Raw genomic sequence first — 20,595 nt, 5'->3', positions numbered from 1 at the left:
CTGAGCCGATCCGGAGCCAGAAGCTTCTTCCGGGTCTCCCAGGTGGGTGCAGGGGCCCAAGGACTTGGGCAGTCTTCTCTTACCCAGGCCATAGCAGAGAGCTGGATTGGAAGTAGAACAGTTGAGACTTGACATCATGACTCAAGTCACCAAAACACAAACGGAAGCTGCAGGCCTTCTGGTGCCCAGGGCTGGAAGCTGTTTCTGCTGCTTCTGCTGGTCCCTGCGGGCGTCAGGACCAGCCTAGATTCAAGGGGGAAGGAGTGATGAATGTCATTACGAGAAGGACACGCAGGATGGGAGGCCGTGCCGTGGCTGTCTTTGGGAAAAGTACACCGCAGTCTATGCTGTGTGTTTGGTTTCTCATTGATTAATTTCCCTGAACTTACCTGATACGGTGTTTGTAGTGTATCCTGAGTCTGTGCTTGAGATAATTTTTTTAAATTGATCAAAGCTCAGCCAATGTCGGTTGCAATGTTGCCTCTGCTCCATTATTTGTCTTCTGGACGGCTAAGAGATGTTCGTTTGCTGTTCTCACTTCATCTCTCATCTCTTCATCTCTGTCTCTCTCCCAGCTTTGCCACCTTTTTGTCTTCTTCCTGTACTGCGTTCTAAATCATGACACATCTCCTTTATTCATCCTTGTTCAGTAGTATCCACCTTGCTGTTATAGCCAGTCACTGAGGACTTTAAAAAATTAATGCTTTTGTTTTTCAAATTTATGTTCTTTACCAAATTTGCAACTTTAAAAAATAGTTTTGGGATCCTATAAAAACCTTGTCTTATTTTTCTTATCTTTCTTCCTTTTTTTTTTTTTTTTTTTTTTTGAGCGAGAGACAGAGAGAAAGGTCTTCCTTCCGTTGGTTCACCACCCCCCCCCCCCAAATGGTTGTTGCGGCCAGCGCGCTACACTGATCCGAAGCCAGGAGCCAGGTGCTTTTCCTGGTCTCCCATGGGGTGCAGGGCCCAAGCACTTGGGCCATCCTCCACTGCCTTCCCTGGCCACAGCAGAGAGCTGGACTGCAAGAGGAACAACCGGGACAGAATCCGACGCCCCAACCAGGACTAGAACCCGGCGTGCTGGTGCCGCAGGCGGAGGATTAGCCTAGTGAGCAGCGGCGCTGGCCAAGCCTTATTTTCCAAACGTAGCAGTTCTGTAATTCCCGTCGGATGTTTCAGTATCCAGCTTCTCTGGCCCGTTTCTGCTCTGCTTGCTCTGCTGACTCTTGCCCACGCGCACCTTGCTCGCTCGTGGAGTTGGTCATCTTTTTATTGTGTGCGGAAACGCTTGAGGTTGCATCCTGGAGCATCTTGATTAAAGCCTAGGATGAAGGTGACATTTTTAGAGAAGATACAAGTGTTTGTTTTTGCAGGCACTGGCGACATCACCCCCCAAGATCCCTTCCAACTGAATTCATTGAGAGTCTCCCTACAAGAGCCAAGCCCCCTGCTAAACCCTGTCTGTGCAGCCGTGCATGGGTTACAGCACCCTCTGCGAATACAACCTCTGCAGGTGCTCGTGTCCCTTACGTAAAATGGCACGGTATTTGTGTAAAACCTCCCCTACACTTGAATTTTTTGTTAAGTCAGAGAGACAGATCTTCCATCTGCTGACTCACTCCCCGAATACCCACATCAGCTGGGGCTGGACCAGGCCGAAGCCAGGAACCCAGCACCCCAACTAATCTCCCGTGCGGGTGGCAGGAACCCAAGTACTTGACCCATTACCTGCTGCCCCCAAGGGTGCCCATTTGAAGGAAGCTAGATCAGGAGTGGAGCTGGGACTCAAAACACCTGTGCATGTTTGGACTTCTTTTTTACAGATGTAAAAATTTTTTCAGAAATTTTGTCTCCATAGTTTTGGTTGAACTCACCAGCCAAGTCCAGGCACAAGGGCTGACCATACACAACAGCTGGCCTTTAAGATGGCCTGTGCATGTGTCATCATTTGCATTTTAGTGATGAGAAAACTGAGATGTTAAATGATGTGCTGAGGCCACCCTGCCGATAAGGTCAGGAGCCTGAATTCAGAGCCGAGTCTGAGCCTGGAGCGAAACCCGGTTTTGGTTCGGTCTTTGAAATGGGCTTGATGCACGTGGATTCAGGCTCCTGAAATATCCCAATCTCAAAATCGCAACGAGCAAAAGCCACCCGGCGAGACACCCCTGTAGCTGATAAGATGCAATATCTGCTGGAATTCCAGTTTCTCTCAGTGGGTCAGACATTCCCCAGGAGGCTGTCATGCCCGTGAACTTAAACCTCTGTCGTCTTGGTGACGCACCCAGGACAGACCTGTCAGTGCAAAGCCAAAGGTGAGAGCTGAGTGAACTCTGCGAGAGCAAAGGAACAAGGTGTGGGAGTGGGGAGAGCCGGTCAGCAAAGCTCCCAGGAGCCCCAGGTCCTTCCTGGAGGAGGTGCCTCCCAGCCTGCTGGAAAAGCTGTCTTTCCAAGGAAGAGCGGAAAGAGACATTGGAACCCTCATCTGGGGGCCCCAGTCCTTCAAACTGCTGATGGGAGGGGGAGGGGCCAGGGCAGATCGGAGCCATCCGGGACTCTGCTGTCCCACTGTCGCCTCCACACCAAGCTCTCTCAGTTTCCTGCCCCATCCCCCGCCTGCCTGCTTGGAACAGCAAGCTCGGCTATGGGATTTTTCTCCAGGGGGGGAGCTCAGGAGTTTGACTCTTTTGGAGTGTCGTCTGTGCCTTGCAGGTTTTTAGGACTTCATTGTCAATCATCGTTTTCCCCAGGTTTTTGCTGCTGTCAATTAACTGTCTGAGCAGCCTTCCAAGAAGCCAGGGTGGGCTGAGTCTGGCTGGCTGCACCAAACCAAGTGTAAGGAACCCTCCAGGGAGAGAGACTGCATAAAATCGGGGGGAAGAATTAAGCACCAGCATAGGTGCAAGTAGCTGTAATGCCAGGATTCCGAGAGCTCGGAGGGGCGTGGGCTGCAGACGCCTCCCGTGGGAGATGAGGCTCTAGACTGCTGTGAGGAGGGAGGGACCAAGATAAGCAGAGAGGGCTGCATGGCAGGGCCCTGGGGGGCAGGGGGCTTCCTCCGTGGGACCAGGCATGGGGAGCAGGGTGGGCTGAGCAGGGGTGTGGGCTGGGAGTTAGGGGAAGGAAGAACTGGATACAAGAGGACCTGGGAATCCCAGGAGAAGAACCATATTTTTTTTTTTATGATCTCGGTGCCATTTGGCTTAAAGAGACTTCTAAAGTGGTGGAATCCAAATCTCTGACTTTTATGTTTACAAAACCGGAGCCCCTCAAGTTGAATGCCTTGCTCAAAGTCACGCAGCAAGCCCAGCATCTGGATTTGCTGTGGGGAGTGGGGAGGGCGGGAGGTGCGATGAGCCTGCAGCTTCAGATGTGAAAGGTCCTGAGGTGGCCGAGGCTCCTGGCTGGGGCAGGGCGGGACAGGCCCTCCAGGGGGTGGGCAGGGCTCTGGGTACGGTGGGAGCCCTGCTCTTGGCTTGGGCATCATTTCCCCTCCCTCCTTCCCTCCCTCCCTCTCTCTCTCTCTTTGTTAAAGACTTATTTATTTTGTATGAAAGACAGATTGAGGGGCAGGGACTGGGAGAGCGAGATCTGGTTCTCTCTGATTCTCTCCCCAAATGGCCACGTGGCCAGGGCTGGGCCAGGCTGAAGCCTGAAACTCTTCTGTCTTCCAGCACAGGGTATGTGACATGAGTGTTGGGTAGGCATCAGGGCCTGGAGACAGGAGGGTGCACCAGTCTGTCGCCCCTGCTGGTGTGTCCCCGTGACCATCAGGGAGCGGTGGTTGAGACTTTTCAAGCCATCTGTAGTGCCTTCTGTAGCCTGGTCAGATAGGGGTTCATCTGCCCTTCCTACAGCATCCTGTGGCCGTCCTCATGGTGTACCTAAATGGCCTGTGGGTCAAGTCCACTAACAACTGGTCTTGTAGCTATAGCAAAAGAACGTTCCATAGCTGGGAGCTCAGGGCAGAAGACAGTACACAGGACCAGATTTATTATGGGCTTCCGAAACAGACTTTCTCCCAGGAAAGCGTGCCAGCCCTGACGATAGAGCCCAGAGTTCCACGTCCCTCTTAGGACTCGCTGAGCTTGCTTTGGTGGGTTTCTAACCTCCCTGGGTCTCCGTTTCCTGTGTTTGTGAGGTGGTCTCATTTCAACCTTGCTAGAATTCTGCAACAAACATCCCGAGGCCAACACGGCTGCTGCCAGAAGGCTCTCTGGTGCTCGGTGTCACCTTCCACTGGCCGTGGCGAGCATCACGCTGGCCAGAGGACACTGCTAACACCCGTGCCCTTCTGAGCACCCGGCGCTCCAAGCCTGGAGCAGCAGCCAGGCATGACTCGCGGTTCTGACGCTTCCCCCAGGCAGCCACAGACCATGCCTGCGTGCAGGTGCACAGCGGTGTCTGCCAAGCCCTGGGTACAAGTAGGACTCCGTGCTGCCTAGGAGGACAGCTGACAGCCGCTCGGAGACCTGCCCACAGCCCCAGATGGTGCGTGGGACAGCGCCGGCCAGCTCCAACCCCTGCTCCGCCCCAGCCTTCCAGCATAGCTTTGGCTGGCTGGATGGCAGTGCTGACCCAAGGCCTGTCCTCCCCTGGCCTGTGTGCTCTGTAGGAGCTGTGGCCTCTCCGAGCCCATAAAAATGCCTCCAGGGTTCCTGTGAGGACACAGCTCTTCAAAGGGCCTGAGGAAGTAACACAAGCCCAGGCGTGACCAGGAGGCCCCTTCCTTTTGTAAGGGAGATCGGGCAGGCGTCTGCCAGTGCCCCGCCCTCCCCTCCTGTTCTTTGATCCACATGACAGCCCCAAGAAGAAGGTAGGGAAGCGAGTCTTACTCCTATTTTATGGTTGAGGAAGTCGGGTTTCAGAGATTAAACATTTGATCAAGGCCACCAAGTGGCTGTTTTTCCCTCGAGGAAGGGATGGGGATGGGGGCAGGGTCTGCTCCAGATGCAGTGTAAGTGGACAAGCGTCACAGAGGCCCGTACATCCAGGGCATGCGTGGTTTCATCTTTGCTTTGGGGATCACTCCACCTGCCTCTGGCCAGCTGATGGGCTGACACGCTGGGGGTTTCCTTGCAGAGTTGATCTCTTAACCTTGGAAGGACATGAGTACCACCCAAGGGGCTTCTAAAACCTGCTGACGCCCAGTGTCCCCCAGCCCCACCCACGCAGCTCCAACCTGACTCTGCGCGTGGGGGCCGGGGCAGAGGGTGGACTGCATTTCAGAAGGTGATTCCAGAAGGCGGGAGCCTGGGACTGAACCAGCGAGGCCTGGTATGCCGACAGCATGTCACTGCTGGAGCTCCGAGGTCGTGGCTGTGTCCAGCTTGGCTGACTGATCTCGGTCAAACCTGTTGCTGTGAGCGTGCGAAGTTGTTTCCCTTTCAGTCTCATCAAGGTGGGAAAATACGTGTTTTTGTCCCTTTGCTGACCTTACTGAGGTGGGAGTTTTTTCGGGGAGCTCAAAGCCTTTCACAGATCCAGGAGCTTGATGTTGTCCAACCAACTTTCCCACTGGGAAAGTTCCCTAGGGATTCTGTGACTGGGGTTCAAGGGTGCCACAGGGGCTTTGGCAATTTAGCCCATTGCCTTGGGGAGGAACAACGGGCCAAGATTTCTCTTTTCTGTACCTGGTAGGAGGCAGAGACAGGAAGTGGGACCCAGGTACCCCCAAGACTCAGGGGGCAAAGGATGGCAGGGCCTCGTGCGTCCGTCAGGTTCTTGGGTGTGGACACTTAGTGTTTAGGTTCCAGGTGTGGCCCTTGGTGTGACGCCCCAGTGCACATGAATGACTCACATCAAGTTAAAACCATGAACTCTCAAGCATTTAGGTAGATATGGAAAGCCTAGAGTACTGAAATTGAAAGTATCCGAAAGAGAGCCGGTGCCATCTATCACTCTGGTAATAAAACTGTCATCATTGTAACCAGTGGCTCCCACACCCTGACCACGCATCAGACATTGTGCTGCATTTCTGGTTGTTTTTTATTTGTTTTTAAAGATTTGAGAAGTAGAGATAAAGGTCTTTCATCCAGTAGTTCACTCCTCAAATGGCTGCAATGAACAGAGCTGGGCCGATCTGAAGCCAGGAGCTCCTTCTGGGTCTCCCACGCAGGTACAGGGGCCCAAGCACTTGGGCCATCTTCTACTACTTTCCCAGGCCACCAGCAGAGAGCTGGATCGGAAGTGGAGCAGCCAGGACTTGAACCAGCACCCATATGAGATGTCAGTGCTGGAGGCAGAGGCTTAACCTACCATACCACAGCACCACCCCCTGGTTGTCATTTTTAAAGATCTATTTATTTATATGAAAAACAGAGTGACAGAGAAGTGAGATAGAGACCATCCATCTACTGATTTGCTCCCCAAATAGCCACATTGGCCAGCGCTGGGCCAGGCCAGAGCCAGGATCTTTATCCATCCAGGTCTCCTATTTGGGTGACAGGGGCTCGAGTACTTGGGTTATATCTGCTGCTCTCCCAGGTGCATTAGTGGGGAGCTGGATCAGAAGTGGAGCAGCTAAGACACAAACTAGCGCTCCAGTATCAGGTACCAGCAGCACGGGCGGCACCTTAACCTGCTGTGCAGAGCACCAGCCCTTGCTGCAGGTTTATATGCATTTAATCCTCAGAGCAACCGTGTGAGGCAGGTGTTAGCAACTTCACCTTGCAAGGACACGGAGCCTCGGAGAGGCTGGCAGACCAAGGGACCCAGCGCTCAATCTCTGCTTGGCGTGTGTGTATGAGTCCACCGTGACCCTCAGCCTCTGTGTGGACCAGTGCCCTGGGCAGTCACTCTTGGTTAGGTAGTGCCAGCTCTTTTCCCAAGGGCCACCGACTTCCCCATTCTAGTCTTGGGTATAGGTCACATGGAACAGGGCCAGCGGCCCTGGGCTCGAGCACTTCTGACAGTGAAGGACGTCCTTGTAAACCCTCTGTACTGGTCTTCCCTCTGTGTTTAAATGCGACATCTGGGGCCGGTGCTGTGGCTCACTTGGTTAATCCTCCGCCTGCGGCACCAGCATCCCATATGGACACCAGGTTCCAGTCCCGGTTGCTCCTCTTCCAGTCCAGCTCTCTGTGGCCCGGGAGGAGAGTGCAGGATGGCCCAAGTGCTTGGGCCCCTGCACCCGCATGGGAGACCAGGAGGAAGCTCCTGGCTCCTGGCTTTGGATTGGCACAGCTCCAGCCGTAGCAGCCATTTTGGGGGTGAACCAATGGAAGGAAGACCTTTCTGTCTCTCTCTCTCTCACTGTCTGTCAAACAAAAAAATTGTGACAGCTGACTCTTACACACCCGTTCTGTGCTCTCTCGCCCGCCTTGCTTGCCTTCTTTAGGTTAACTTTCCTTACTCCTTCAGCTCTGTCCCACCCTGCCTGCCCTCTCCCATTCACCTTGACAGTCTCTTGGTACCAGTCTGGACTGGGGGTCAGTTGGCAAACTGGAGCCTGTGGGCCAAAGTCAGCCTGCTGCCTGTTTTGTTTGTTGTTTTGAAAGGCAGGGAGACAGAGGACAGAGTCAAGTGTGCGAGAGCAACAGAGAACCCATCCACGGGTTCACTCCCCGAAGTGCCCACAGCAGCGAGGCCGGGCCAAGCCGGAGCCAGGAGCTCAATCTAGGTCTGTGACAGGTGGCAGGGACCCAGGTACTGCTGCCTCCTGGGCTGTGCATTAGCGGGAAAGTGGAACTGAGAGAGGAGCTGAGGCTTGAACCCAGGCACTTGGATATGGGATGCAGGCGTCTTGACCCCTAGACCAAACGCCCTGCCCCACTGCCTGCATTTGCTTCTTTGTCAAAGATCAGTTGACTTCCTGTATGTGGACCCATTTCCTGGTTCTCTCTTCTGTTCCACTGATCTGTTTGTCTACATGTTGCCATCAGCACGCTGTCCTGGGGACTGTAGCTGAGTCGTGAGTTAGAGCCAGGTAGGGCCAGTCCTCTGACTTTGCTCTTCCGAGACTGTATTGACTATGCTGGCTCCTTTATCTCCGTGCAAACTTTAGAATCTGCTTGTTGATAAACACAAGGGTTTCCACATTGCTAGACAGTTGGGAGAACCAAAAGAAGAGGAATATTTTGTCATGGAAAATGCATGAATTTGAATTTTGGCCTGTGTCAATAAAGATAGCTTGTTTACTCCTCTGCAACTACTTTCACACCTCGGCCGCAGAACTGAGCAGTACAACTGAGCTTCGTTAGCCTGCAAACCCTGAAATACAGAGTCGTTGGGCCTTTCGCAAGCGAAGTCCGCTGGCCCTGGTCTGGATCTTGGCACGTGGCTCACCGCACACTCAGCTTGTTTGGCACAAGCACAGACCAAGGAGCCAGACCACCTATCTCTGAGTCCAGCCGTCGCCCTTGGCTAGCTGGGTCCCCTTGAAAATGCCACTCAGCCCTTGAGATTCACAAGGAGCATCCGTGTGTCTGTCTCGTTCTCCTGTCTGTAAAGTGGGGATGATGTGATTTATGTCAGAGCTGCGAGGACTGAATGAGTCATCTGTGGAGGTGCCGAGAACAGCTGTGAGTGCTGTTGACTGCCCTTTCCACCTCAATCCCTGCTTAGTGAACACTGCCGAAGCAGTCTTTTTTTTTTTTTTTTGGACAGAGTGGACAGTGAGAGAGAGAGAGAGAAGGGTCTTCCTTTGCTGTTGGTTCACTCTCCAATGGCCGCCGCAGCTGGCGCGCTGCGGCCAGTACACGGCGCTGATCCGAAGGCAGGAGCCAGGTGCTTCTCCTGGTCTCCCATGGGGTGCAGGGCCCAAGCACTTGGGCCATCCTCCACTGCACTCCTGGGCCACAGCAGAGAGCTGGACTGGAAGAGGGGCAACCGGGACAGAATCCGGCGCCCCGACCAGGACTTGAACCCGGTGTGCCGGTACCGCAAGGCGGAGGATTAGCCTAGTGAGCCGCGGCGCCAGCCCCCAAGGCAATCTTAAATCTGTCCTGCTCATCGTCCACCCCTCCACTGCCTGGCCTGTGCAGCTGCAGAGCCTGGCTCCTGTCAGTCCGCGTGGCCTCTTCTGCCCTGCCCACCAGTTCCAAATGCCGTGTCCCAGCCTTTGCCGGCGCTCCGAACTGGTCTACACCTCTCCGCATGCCCATGATGTGACTGCCCAGAAAGCTTGCTTCTGGGAACTTCAAAAGGGTCACAGATCAGGAGGCAAGTTACAGCCGTCGTTCCTCACCACGGAATTCGGGGCCTGATCTCACCGTGGGCAGGAAGTGGAGAGACACGGGTGCTCCTTGTGGATCTTGAGAGCAGCAATTTTCAGGATCTAAAAGGAAAGCTGCAGAGGAAGGCCGGGGTGGCAGAGAGACTGAGGCCTTGCCCTCGAGTGAGGCTTCCCCTTGAGTGGCCTCATGCACTCCGGGGCTTCTCGCATTGTCTGCTCTCAGCAGGAGTGCATACCCTGGGCAGAGAACCAGGTAGGGAGAAGTCAGAGAAAGCAAGGAGCCTATGTCTCTGATTAAATACTACCATCATAAACAAGAAAGTTCATGAAAACTGCCTGCTGGGGGGAAAAAAAAACAAGGTGTGGATTAAAACATTTCGCACCAAGATAAACACCGTTTAATCCCATTGTCCGTGAACGTCTCCATGGAGCCTCTGAATTAAGGATCCAGATTGTACAACACAGGAAGAGAGCTCATGGTGAGACACTGCAGGGTGGATGCCCATTCACACGCATATGGGGACACGGTTACAGCAGAACGGGCAGTCAGCCTGACTGTGGGCGCCGGAATGTGAGCCAATGAAATCGCATGTGACGGTAGAAGTAGCAGCCTTGGGGGTAATTGTTGGCTTGCTTCCTCTATTAGGGTGCTGCTGCTATTACTATTTTTTAACTTGATGTTTTATGGGAACCCTTGACTGCTAAAACATGAAGGAAAAAAAAGTAAATGTAAAAGACCGGTCCAGAGTAAATTGGAACAAGGGGAGTGTCTTTGCCTTCTCTGTCCCTGCCTTTTCCCCCACTGGGCGAGGCCCCTGGACACACTCCGCACTTTGTACCGTGATGGCTGCTAGGAGCCCCGTGCCCAACTTTCTTAAGGTCATGCTCCCTCCGGACTATTCTGGAATGTCCTTTGCCTTCTTCCCTGCTTAGTCATGGTCCCCAAACAGCATCAACTGACCAACCCCCCCCCCCCCTTCCTGGCGGATTCTGCCCTTTGTGAACCCTATAACAGACGCGTGCACGGCAAAGCGTGATTGCTGATAGCTCTCGGGTAACATTTCTGCGTTCAGCCTGGGGATTCTGCCCTACTGGGCTGCACTAATGGAAGCGCAGAGTCCTGAAGGGCGGAGGAACGGAATGCGGCCTTTCCTAACACGAGGCACAGGACTGAGCGGGGCACGTGGAGAGGCCGTGAGGCCACAAATTTGGGGTGGAGTTAATCCCAGCAAAATAATCAGAACTTTTAATTTATTTTTTATTTTTAGGTGCAGATCAGATCCAAACCTCTTCTGGAAAGAACACATTGGAAGGGCAGCTCTGGCCAGAGGTGAGGGCTTTGCCGAGTGGGAGTGGCAGGGGGAGCAGTGGGGGAGTCTTCTAATGGGTGAAGCCAAGCTTGGATGGAGGTCGGCACGCCCCTCCCCGAGGCCCCCTGGGAAACGGGCTGGCAGAGCGTAGCTGGGTCTCCAGGGCTTTGGGGCGCGTGGTCCCTGCAGACTGAGTGGGTGTTTCCCAGAAGTGTCCGGAGCAGGTTCCAAATGCATTTATCTGCGTGACCCTTGAAGCTGCCCTTCGGAGTTATCTGAAGGCATCCGGGTGAAGTCTTCCCAGAACACCCACGAGATAAGAGTTGAGAGTAAACGCAGATCTCTTACTGTAATCGGACATTCCAGAGAAATTAACCTGCGTCTTGCGAGCAAGGATGTGGTCAAGCGCCCCACTGACTGCACGTAGCATTTTCCCGTCCACTTTGAATTTTGGAGAGAAGATGCGGGCTCTCTCTTCCCAGTCTTCCATGCTATTCACAGAGAAAGTTGCTCCGCGGGACCCCAAGTGGTCTTGGGCACCTGAGCAGGGCTCAGTGTGTCCCTCGTCTGCTCTCGGACCATCTGGGCTCAGGTGAAGATGTGAGTCTCCTAGTTTCAAGTTAACCTGGTTTTCAGCAGCAAATAGTTGTAGCACCCAAGTGTGCCTGCTCTTGGGGTAAAAAGGAACAGAGCCAGTACAAATAAAAATAACACGGAGTTAAGCTTCTTTTAGGCTAAGGCTACTGGGTCTCTTTGATTGCTTTTCTTATTGTGGTAAAACACACAGAACATGAGTTACCATTTTAACTGCTCGATGTGTACTCAGTGGAATTAGTTACGTTCACACTGTGGAAGTTGCACTACTGTCCATTTCCAGAGCTTTTTCATCATCCAGATAATTGATTTTTTTTTTAATGATTTATTTATCTATTTGAGAGGCAGAGAGAAAGGTCTTCCATCTGCTGGTTCACTCCCCAAATGGCCACAACTGCTGGAGCTGGGCAGATCTGAAGCCAGGAGCTTCTTCCAGATCTCCCATGTGTGTGCAGGGCTCAAGCACTTGGACCATCTTCCACTGCTTTCCCAGGCCATAGCAGAGAGCTGGATCAGAAGTGGAGCAGCCAGATTACAAACCAGCGGCCATGTGGGATGCCACAGGCAGAGGCTTAGCCTGCTACACAACAGTCCCGGCCCCCAGATAATTGATTTTTATTCTCCTCCACCATTTCCCTGCTCCATCCCACTGTTCTGAGACTTCTTGCTTCGCCACCTGCTATGGACACCCGGGCACGTGCCCCTTCGTTAGGAGCCAAGTTGGGAGCCCATGACTATGGACAATCCCTGTCCCCAGGGTTTAGAGCCCAGAAAGAACAAGCACACGGCCATTTCCGTGCCGAGTTTTCAGGGTGTGTGATATTTTCCTAGGAGGAGTGGATGTTTCTGATGTTTGCTTTTGATTCCAGAGCCTGAAGACTTTTCCATTCCCATGCGACCCAAAGACGTTAGCAGAGAGCGTGCCCTCTGAGTCAGGTACGTGGTTCAAGGCCATGGACAGGAAAGGTCCAGCACCCTCTCTCTGGAGCAGAGCCTCCAGCCTTGCTCCCCCGGGCCTCTTGGCCATTTGGGTCTCCCTCTTCCTCATCCTCCAGCCCTCACACCCTCTCTGTTTCTGCCCCTCAGTGGTTTCTATGGAGGGGATGTAGCCCAACACCACCTGGTAACAAAACCCATCTGGCCCAGGTGGCTTCCCTGGACAAGGGTGACCTCCAGCATCTCACCTCCCTGTGGGTGGACAGTGTTGTGGGAGGTGTGGGTTGGGGGCTGGCTGCTCACGTGCCTTCCTTCTTCCTGTAATGTAGCCACAGGGGCCACTGCACCCCATTTCCCCTCTGATGAATGAGCCAGGTTTGTTCAATGTGATGAAGCTGCTCTTGAGCTGGTCATCTTCCCTGGCTTTCGCATATCAAGTGGCTGTGCTATAAACTGGGCTTCATAGTTTAGTATTTGCATGGTCCTAATTTGGTCAGGGTTTCCAGGTCAGCATGCTTTGCTTCCAATTCTGTTAGATAAGGGTTTAGATAGAAAAAGAAATGGATGCACTTGTTAGGAAATGGCCCCTTCACCATAACCAGTGGAGCAGGGCCGGTGGTTTCCAGGGAGATTTCCGTGTGTGTCATTTGCATGTAATTTGCATCTGATGTTTGTGTGCATTCATAGATTTCGCTGTTCTCTGGCAAACTCCAAGCTAAAGATATCCTTTGGGTACCCAAGTGATTTTTACTTAATGTGTTGCCCTCTTACTTACTAACGTTGGCCCAGTAATGTGGAGCCATGGGATGGGGGTGGGGGGTGTAAGAGGCAGAGAGAGGGCCAGGCGTGACAGAAAAACACAGGCCCCGAGTGATCGTCCATGGGACGTGCGTTTGGAGCACCCAAGTCCAGCTAGCATGGGGGCCTCCAGAAGAACAAGCCTCTTTTGAGCAGGATTCCTAGGGTTCCTGCTGTGCGTGGTCTTAAGCTGCTTCCTGCTCCCATAGCCAATGGTCTTGACCTCAGCCGCTGCTCGGGGGGTGGAGGGGGTCTGTCCCCCATGTGACAACCTTGGCCTGCACTGTGGGGATGTAAATGTGACCTCCTACCTGGTTTCCTGTCTTCACAGTTCACTCTCTGAGGCCTTCTGACATTAAATTTGTTGCAGCCATTGGCAATGTGGAAACTGTGAGTATTTAAAGTAACCTGTGGTAGGAGACAGGGCTTGGCCCTGGTGAGCACCCAGCTGAGCTCCTGGTCACTAGGCCAATGCTTCATTTTAGGAGACAACATCATAGGAGTTGAAGAAATTCTAAAATCTCTGAGGGTCTGATCACTCCATGTGGTGGAATGAGAAGGCCATGCCAAGATGGCCTCTGGCAAAGCAGCCTGCCTGACAGAAGGCTGTGATTGGATGGCTTTGGAAACTGCCTGGCAACAGGCTGTGATTGGTTAGGGCATAAACCGCCCCTTGAGTGGATTGGCTGCCTCAGCTATATAAGCTGCTGTACCAACTGAAATAAATGAGTCTGCGGGCTGCTCACCTCTGGCCTGCTTTCACCTGGCTCCCGGGGTCTGTGTGGTGACTCCGTGCCTCTTGCCCCCACCGCACTTCTCCTCTCAGAACGAATCCACAGCAACAACTCCATCCCTTTCCTGTTTTTCCCCAACCAAATGCATGCCTAACTTTACATCAGGGTGAAAAAACTTTTCTAGTTTCTAATTAATAAATAAATAAATCCCTTGACAAATCAATAAAATTCTTAAAAGGGATCTTTCAAACTTTCTACATAAGAGAAATTATCTGCTTTGCAAATATAAAAATTATTTTTAATTGTAGTATAAAATGTATCATCTTAATCATTTTTTAAAAGTATCTGTTTTACTTGAAAGGCAGAGAGAGACACACACAAAGACAAGTCCCATCTGTTGTCTTATTCCCCAAATGCCTGCAGTGACCAAGGCTAGGCCAGGCTGGGCCCAAGACAGGAGCCAGGAACTCCGTGCAGGACTCCATGTGGGCGGCAAGGACCCCACTGTGTGAGCCCTCACCCGCTGCCTCCCAGGGCACTCCACAGCAGGCAGCTGGGTCAGCAGCAGAGCCTGGGCACTCCACTATGGGCTGTGGTCCCCCTCAGCCACCTTAATCGCTACACCAAGCCCCTACCCCAAGGGGTATATTTTATGGGCTTAGGTAATGGAGAAAGAAAGCCATAAAAAGGAAAACATGAAAAGAAAGGGGTGAGCAGAGAACGAGGCTCCTGGCGAGAAGAGGCGGAGAGCAGCAAGCCTCCCACTCCGTCCTCTCTCCTCGTCGCCTGCCTGCTCTCGACCGAACCTGGCAGCGCTCACGGCCCAGCTGTCCCAGAGGAATAGAGCACTTCTTCCCAGGTCTCTGCCATGCCCTGGGCCCTACTGTACCTCCGCACAGAGCTGTAGCCTTGGGAGGCGGATCGGGACCCAGTGGAACCTGGCAGGCGGGGCCTCCCCTCCTGGCCCGATTCCATCCAGGCCTGTGTGACCATACCCGTGTTGATGGGAGTCAGGGAGGAGTTTGCCCCGGGGAGATGGAAATAAATGAGAGATGAGGTCTAGCATCCCCGATAGCGGCCGACGCTGCTGAGGGTCTGTGCATCCACACAGAGCGATCCTGACGCTCCAGGGCCTGGGAGGATGGCCGGCTCAGATTCGCCCACTGCAAGCAGGAAAATTACCCCCAAAGTCAGCATTCTAAAGGTAAACCTATTAGGGTTTAATGCAGCGGTTAAGATGCTGCTTGGGACACCTGCATCCCATCTTGGAGTAGCTGGGTGTGAGTCCCTGATTCCTGCTAATGTGCTCCTTGGGAGGCAGCAGGTGTTGGCTCAAGTCCCTGCCACTCATGTGGGAGGACTGGACTGAGTTCTTGGCCCAGCCCAGCCTCAGCTGGTGCAGGCATTTGGGGAATGAACCATCAGATGGAAGATGTCTGTCTCTATAGCTGACAGAAAGAGAGACAGACCAGCCACCTTTGGAAAAAATAAAGCTAAGCCTGCTTGTGACTTCTGCCTTTGGTTTCATCTGAGGGCTCTCGGGTCTGACAGTTCTGCTGCCCTCCAAGCTGCCCGTCTCCCTGGGTGAGCCCATGGCCTCCTGAGACTGGGTACAGCTCAGCCCAGGCTGCTCTCCAGCCCCACGGTCATTACCAGCCTACTGCTGGGCACCGTGGCCTTCAGGGTCAGCCCTGAAACCACAGCTCCCTGTAGCTATCCAGCCCCTGCGTGGAGAGACAGGACCACTGTCCACTCAGCTTGGCTTCCACATCACAGAAACAGAGCAGAGAAAAACAGTGGGAGACAGAATGCAAGAAGAAAAAAAGCCCCGGACACTCCTGCTTTTTCTTTGAGTTTCTGTCCCTTTAAACAGTTCCCCTCATCGTCTAGACTGTTCGTGGTCCCTGACTTGGGTCTTGGTGGGACTTTTGTGTTTAGTGTCATAGTGCAAGGGAGCGTGTCCCTGGTCAGAGGCTCTCATGGCCAGCCTGCCCCAGCCTGGCTGTTTAACACTAGGCGGCAGTGGGCTGGGGGCAGGCGACGTGGGGCCATCCACCATCACCACAGACCTGGGCGTACTGTCGTCTAGGAATTCTAAGGGGAAGCACTGGTGTCAAACTGGAGACGATGCAGCCAGCCACAGCTGGGCTTGCTGAGCAGGTTCCTGCCCTGGGCGCGAATCCAGGCATCCTAGGAGTTGCCAAGGATGTGACTCCCAGGCCGGGGCTGGGCGAGGGGAGGTCCCAAGTCTGACCAGCAGCGAGCTTAGGGGACTTCTCCCACAGGAAGCGCCTGGGGTCATCTGGCATTGTCCCAAGGGGAAACTCGGAAGCTTATTTTGTTCCTTCAAGATAAATGTAATTATTAAATATTAGATAAAACTAGATATTCGTTGATTAGTCAGTCCCCTGCATCTGTCAGTTCTGTGCCAGGATTTGTTGAAAAATTCACCAGATCATTGTGTGTGCACTATAATTGGATGGACTTTGTTCTCCTTATTCCCAAGCTGATGTATTATAAATGACACATGCATTTCAAGCATGGCTTACAGAACGTCTATGTTGTATCAGGTATTTAAGCAACTTGAAATACGAGGGGATGGGGGGAGGTTCTGTGCAAATACTACACTGTTTGATATAAGGAGCCAGAGCACCCCCACATCCGGGTATCTGAAGGGTGCTGGGGCCACCTCCCTGTGGACCTCGAGGGACGACTGCACTGACAACGCGGCAGGCGCTGTCGCAGGCCCAGGGAACACAGTGGAGGGTAGAACAGTCGGAGCCCCTCCCTCGTGGCCTCTACACGACAGCCAGGGAAGCGATCGGTGAAGCTATGTTCTGGCTTCCAGAAGGTCACAGTCGGCAGCCTCTCGTGTCTGCACAGAAGCTGCTGGGAGTCCAGGCAACGTTTAAGCCCCGAGCAGAGCACTCCCACTCCCGTGCTCCAGTGTGACTGATGTCTTCCCTCCCGGGAAAGCACTCGTGGGAGGGTCTGCCCTTCCCCGGGACCCAGAGGCTCCCTCCTCCTGGGGAAGACGGGCAGCTGTGACAGGCGTGTGGGGCTCCAGGAGATGCTGGTGTCAACCCCTTGTGTCTTTTCCAGGCTCCAGACTCAGGGGCGGACGACCTAGAGGAGCAAGACGGGTAAGCGTCCCGGGATCCCGGAGCAGGGACGCGCTGGGCTTCATTGACAGGGCAAACCGAGGGCTAAGGGCACAGGGGTAGGCTCAAGGCACCCTCGGAGCTGAGCTGAAGACCCGGTACCCAGCCTCCTGCCTCCCAGCCTGACACTCCCAGGGCCCGTGAGTCCCTGCGGCTCTCCAGAGCGAGCAGGGAGGGAAGGCAGACGGGGAGTGCTGGCGTTCCTGCTTGCTGCCCCCGGGCTCTCCTGCCTCTGCTCTGAGGGGCTCACAAAGAGGCAAGGCCAGGGTCGCTCTGCACTGGGCCCAGCTGCCCTTTCTGGCTTTGGGCCAGACCAGAGAGCTGGGAAGAAAGGGAAGAGATCCAGAAGGAGCTGTCAGCCCCATTCCAGCCACGCTGTTGCCGTCTGAGGGATGCCTCCCAGGCCCAGAGTGAGGCTGGGGCAAAGCTTCTGTGAAATGGACCAGAGCGGCCGAGGGAAAGGGCTGTTGGCAAGGACGGGCTCAGGGAGGCACCCACGTGCTTGCTGCTTCTTGCAGGACGGAGAAGAGGCCAGAGCAGGCGTGCATGGGCGTGGTGACCGGTGAGTAGGGCCTTTCCGGTTTTCACGGCCAGATGCTTGGTGCTCCCATCCCTCCCGACACAGCAACATTGTTGCCGATTGGCTACCTCATCACCAGCGCGTGGGAAAAGGGGAGGTGTTCTGAGGGGACCCATAAAGGAGCCAGGGTGACTGGAGGGTGTGAGGAGCACCTCCTACGGTTTCTGGGCAGAGAGAAGCCAGGAGGCTGTGGGTGAAAATTAAGGGACATAGGAGAGGGGTCTGGAGCCAGCTGGGCCGCCAGGACCCCAGGGCTGGACCAGCCCACTTCACATGGCCACCTCTCTCCCGCTTGTAAAATAAATCTGTCACTTGGGTTCAGGGAAATGAAATGAAGAAAATAAAAGTCAAGCGTAACCCCACTCTTAGGAGGTCATTGTTGCTAACGCTCTGGCCTTTCTGTCAACGCATGCGCCTGTGCGTCTGTCACCCGGGCAGCTAATACATCTACCGTGGGAGGTGCTCCGTGCCTCCATTAAGTTATCCTAAGACCCCAGCCGAGTTAGTCCCGTTAGTCCCAGGCAGGCACACTCGCATCATCAGCATCTACTTCAAGTCCTGCCTCTGATCGGCCCTCCCACCCACCGCCTTCTGCAGCCAGCTGCAGTCTCCTATGCCTGTGCTCACGGATGGAGGGCGGGGGAGCGCCTAGGGCTCCACAATTAAGACAAGCAGACTTAGACTGCGAGGCAAACGCTCGGCAGGGCTGACACCCGGGGCGCAGCTGGGGCCCTGGCAATCCAGCCAGCGAGTTGACACCAAGAGCCTGCGAGCACTGAGCTCCCAGGAAGGATGGGGATGAAGAGGACGCTGGTGCCGCCTTCAGAACTCAAGATCCGCCCTCCAGGATCTGATTGACAGGCGAGAGGGGACGGGTGGGCAAAGCATTTGCCACAAGGAAGCCCACTGCTGCCTGGTCGCTGGGCCTGAGCCTGTTTACCTCTAAGAGGTAGGAAAAGAAAAATGAAGCAGCATATTGGGGGCACCTGGGGAGAGCCGTGCAGCCTGGGTCCTGAAGCCACGTGGCAGCGGCCCCTTCACCCGACTCCTCTGTGCACCTCGTTCTTCCCTCCCTGGCCCTGTAGCGAGTTGGGCCACCCAGCTTCGAGCGCAGCAAGGCCAGGGCCCCCAGCTGGCTGTGGAAGGCAGTGGGAGGGCTGATCAGAGGCAGGACTTGAAGCAGATGCTGATGACTGAGAGCATGCCTGGAGAGGAAGGGTGCGGGGAGTGTGTGCCACACCTGGGTGCCTGGCAGGTGCCCAGGAAAGTGTTCTTGGGATACCCGGACCCCTTTGGGGTCTCAGGGACTGGGTGGACCTGGCCCTCCTGGCCTTCAGGACCCGAACGTGGTGAGCTCCAGCACCAGCCACGCCTTGCTCGTGGCCAGTTTGCAGACAGGAGAACTGAGTGTTAGAGGGGTAAACAGACCTCTAAGGTCACATAGGCAGTAAATGACCGAGGCCGTGAGAACCTGTGTGGTCCAGCCCACAGCCTGCTCCCTTTGTTCTGATCCCGCTGCCTCCAGGGAGCCCAGATGGGCAGCGTGAGGACAGAGCCAGGCACACCGCAGGGTTAGGCAAGTTTATGTGCAAAGATCTGAGGTGGTCTTTGATTGTAAAGGAACATTAGAATACAGATACCTTGAACCTGGCAGGCAAATATCTTCCTGCTACCTAGCGCCGGAAAGCTGTGCTTTGTGCTCCTGTGACAGGGACAGTGGCCCGTCCCCTCCAGCAGTGCACGCACACATGCTGTCCCTGTCACCTCTGACTTGGCTCAGAGCTTCCTGTTTGCCCATCACATATGGGAGACAGGTTCCTTCTGCAGCTGGTCAGGGGTTAGAGAGTGAAGCTCGCCCTTTTGGATTAAGGATGGGGGAAACTGAGTCACACACGTGTTGGGTGGCTGTTGGAAATCACAAAGCCAGGTAACGAGCTCCTGGCTTGCGCCCAGCTCTCCTGCCTGCTTCCTCTGCACGGTGTCGGCAACCTTCCCCGGGAGCCTGTGTGAGGCCACCTTCTAGATCCCGCCCCTGGGGGCCCCGAGGCCCTGCTGGGTGGCGGTAGGAGGGAAGAGGGGCTGAGGAGAGGGAGGCAGCGTCTCCCTCCCGTGACCCCCTCCCCACTCTGCCCTCTCCTCTCTCAGGAACAGGATGCCACTTAACTGCTGCTGACAGCACTATTTTTAGCAGTCCCCAGGCTGTCAGCTCTGGGACATGTTCTCTGTGTGTTCCCCGGAGCTGTCCCGCCCTGCTGTCGCTCTCGGGAGGAGAGAGGAGGACAGGAAAGCAGCCCAGGCAGTTAGAAGTTGTGCCATTTGGGTGACGGGGGCAGCCTGCAGGGCATCTCTCGGCCTCAGTTTCCCCTAATGTTATAGGAAGTCATTCTGCCAGGGGCTCATTCCTGGGGGCGAGGTAAGCGCTCCGTGTGTGGTCTGGCCAAGCCCTTGATGGATGCTCAAGGTTAAGCCCACGGCCAAGGGCAGGGTGTGATGGTTGTGCCGTGGAATGGGGGTCTCCGCCCCCGCCCTCCAGGGGATGCCCAGATGCTGAGCCCAGGGCCTCAACCCGGCCCCCTCCCCAGTCCTTTCAGACATCATCGGCCGTTTCAGTCCTTCTGCTCTGATGCCGCTGTGTCCTGAGACAAGACTTGTACCTCGTGGAGGTGCTGAGTAAGTTCCTCTGCTGTCTCCCTCCGGGTGTGTTTTCCTGCAGGCCTGGGGCACGCACGTGGGAGGATTCGCCGGAGCTGGCAAAGTCAGAGGCTTAAAAATAGAGGTGTACATTAGGATGCCTCTCCCGTGCTAATGTCAGCTGGCCTGATGGGTCTAATTTTAAAAATCCAGGTCACTGTCTGCCCCTAGAACCAGGGCTGGTTGCGTGTAGCCTCAGGCTCAGAGCCAGACTCCTGGTCTGGGCTGAGGGCCACGCTTCCGGCCTCAACACAATAATATTGAGCCGATTTTTCTGTTTCCTTTCCTTTTTGCAGAGACTTGTGGATGCAGGCTACAGAGCTGGTGAGAAGCATGAGAGAGAACCCGGTAAGAAGTCAAGTAATGCTGGTGCGATTGGGCTGCCGGCATTGGCTAGGGCCAAACGTACCGGGTCGGGTGTCTGTGGCTCCATCTTGCCGTGGATGTGGCGACTAGCAATGCCAGGGCCCTGCATCTGTGCCCTTTGGTGCTCCTCTGGAGGTCATGTTTAAAAAGGACTGATCCTTTCGTTCAGGATGGATTTCTATGTGGTCCTACCGAGCGTTGGCAGATGCACTGCGTGACATCTCATGTAGACGGGTGGCCGAGGGCTTGGGTC

At 54.6% G+C, this 20,595-nt stretch overlaps 1 protein-coding gene across 6 annotated transcripts in view; it reads left to right on the top strand.

Moving 5' to 3' along the window:
- The window catches only part of PLB1 (phospholipase B1), a 118,163-nt gene that overhangs the window by 6,139 nt on the left and 91,429 nt on the right, over nucleotides 1–20,595 (top strand). For 5 of the 6 annotated variants that reach the window (XR_016228122.1, XM_089324486.1, NM_001101708.1 and 2 more), the window contains 7 exon segments: nucleotides 10,441–10,502; nucleotides 11,946–12,012; nucleotides 13,142–13,200; nucleotides 16,647–16,687; nucleotides 17,224–17,267; nucleotides 19,868–19,955; nucleotides 20,273–20,324. Coding sequence is in view for 5 of the 6 variants with exons in the window: in XM_089324486.1 (XP_089180612.1) it covers nucleotides 10,441–10,502; nucleotides 11,946–12,012; nucleotides 13,142–13,200; nucleotides 16,647–16,687; nucleotides 17,224–17,267; nucleotides 19,868–19,955; nucleotides 20,273–20,324 (413 nt within the window). In the remaining variant the exon portion in view is untranslated. 6 annotated transcript variants of the gene reach the window in all.

Source organism: Oryctolagus cuniculus, chromosome 2 (assembly GCF_051225735.1).
Source record: "Oryctolagus cuniculus isolate XC-2025 breed Fujian yellow rabbit chromosome 2, ASM5122573v1, whole genome shotgun sequence".
NCBI classification, from domain to species: domain Eukaryota; kingdom Metazoa; phylum Chordata; class Mammalia; order Lagomorpha; family Leporidae; genus Oryctolagus; species Oryctolagus cuniculus.
The sequence above is the reverse complement of the archived record's forward strand: the minus strand, read 5'-3'. Positions and strand labels throughout refer to the sequence as shown.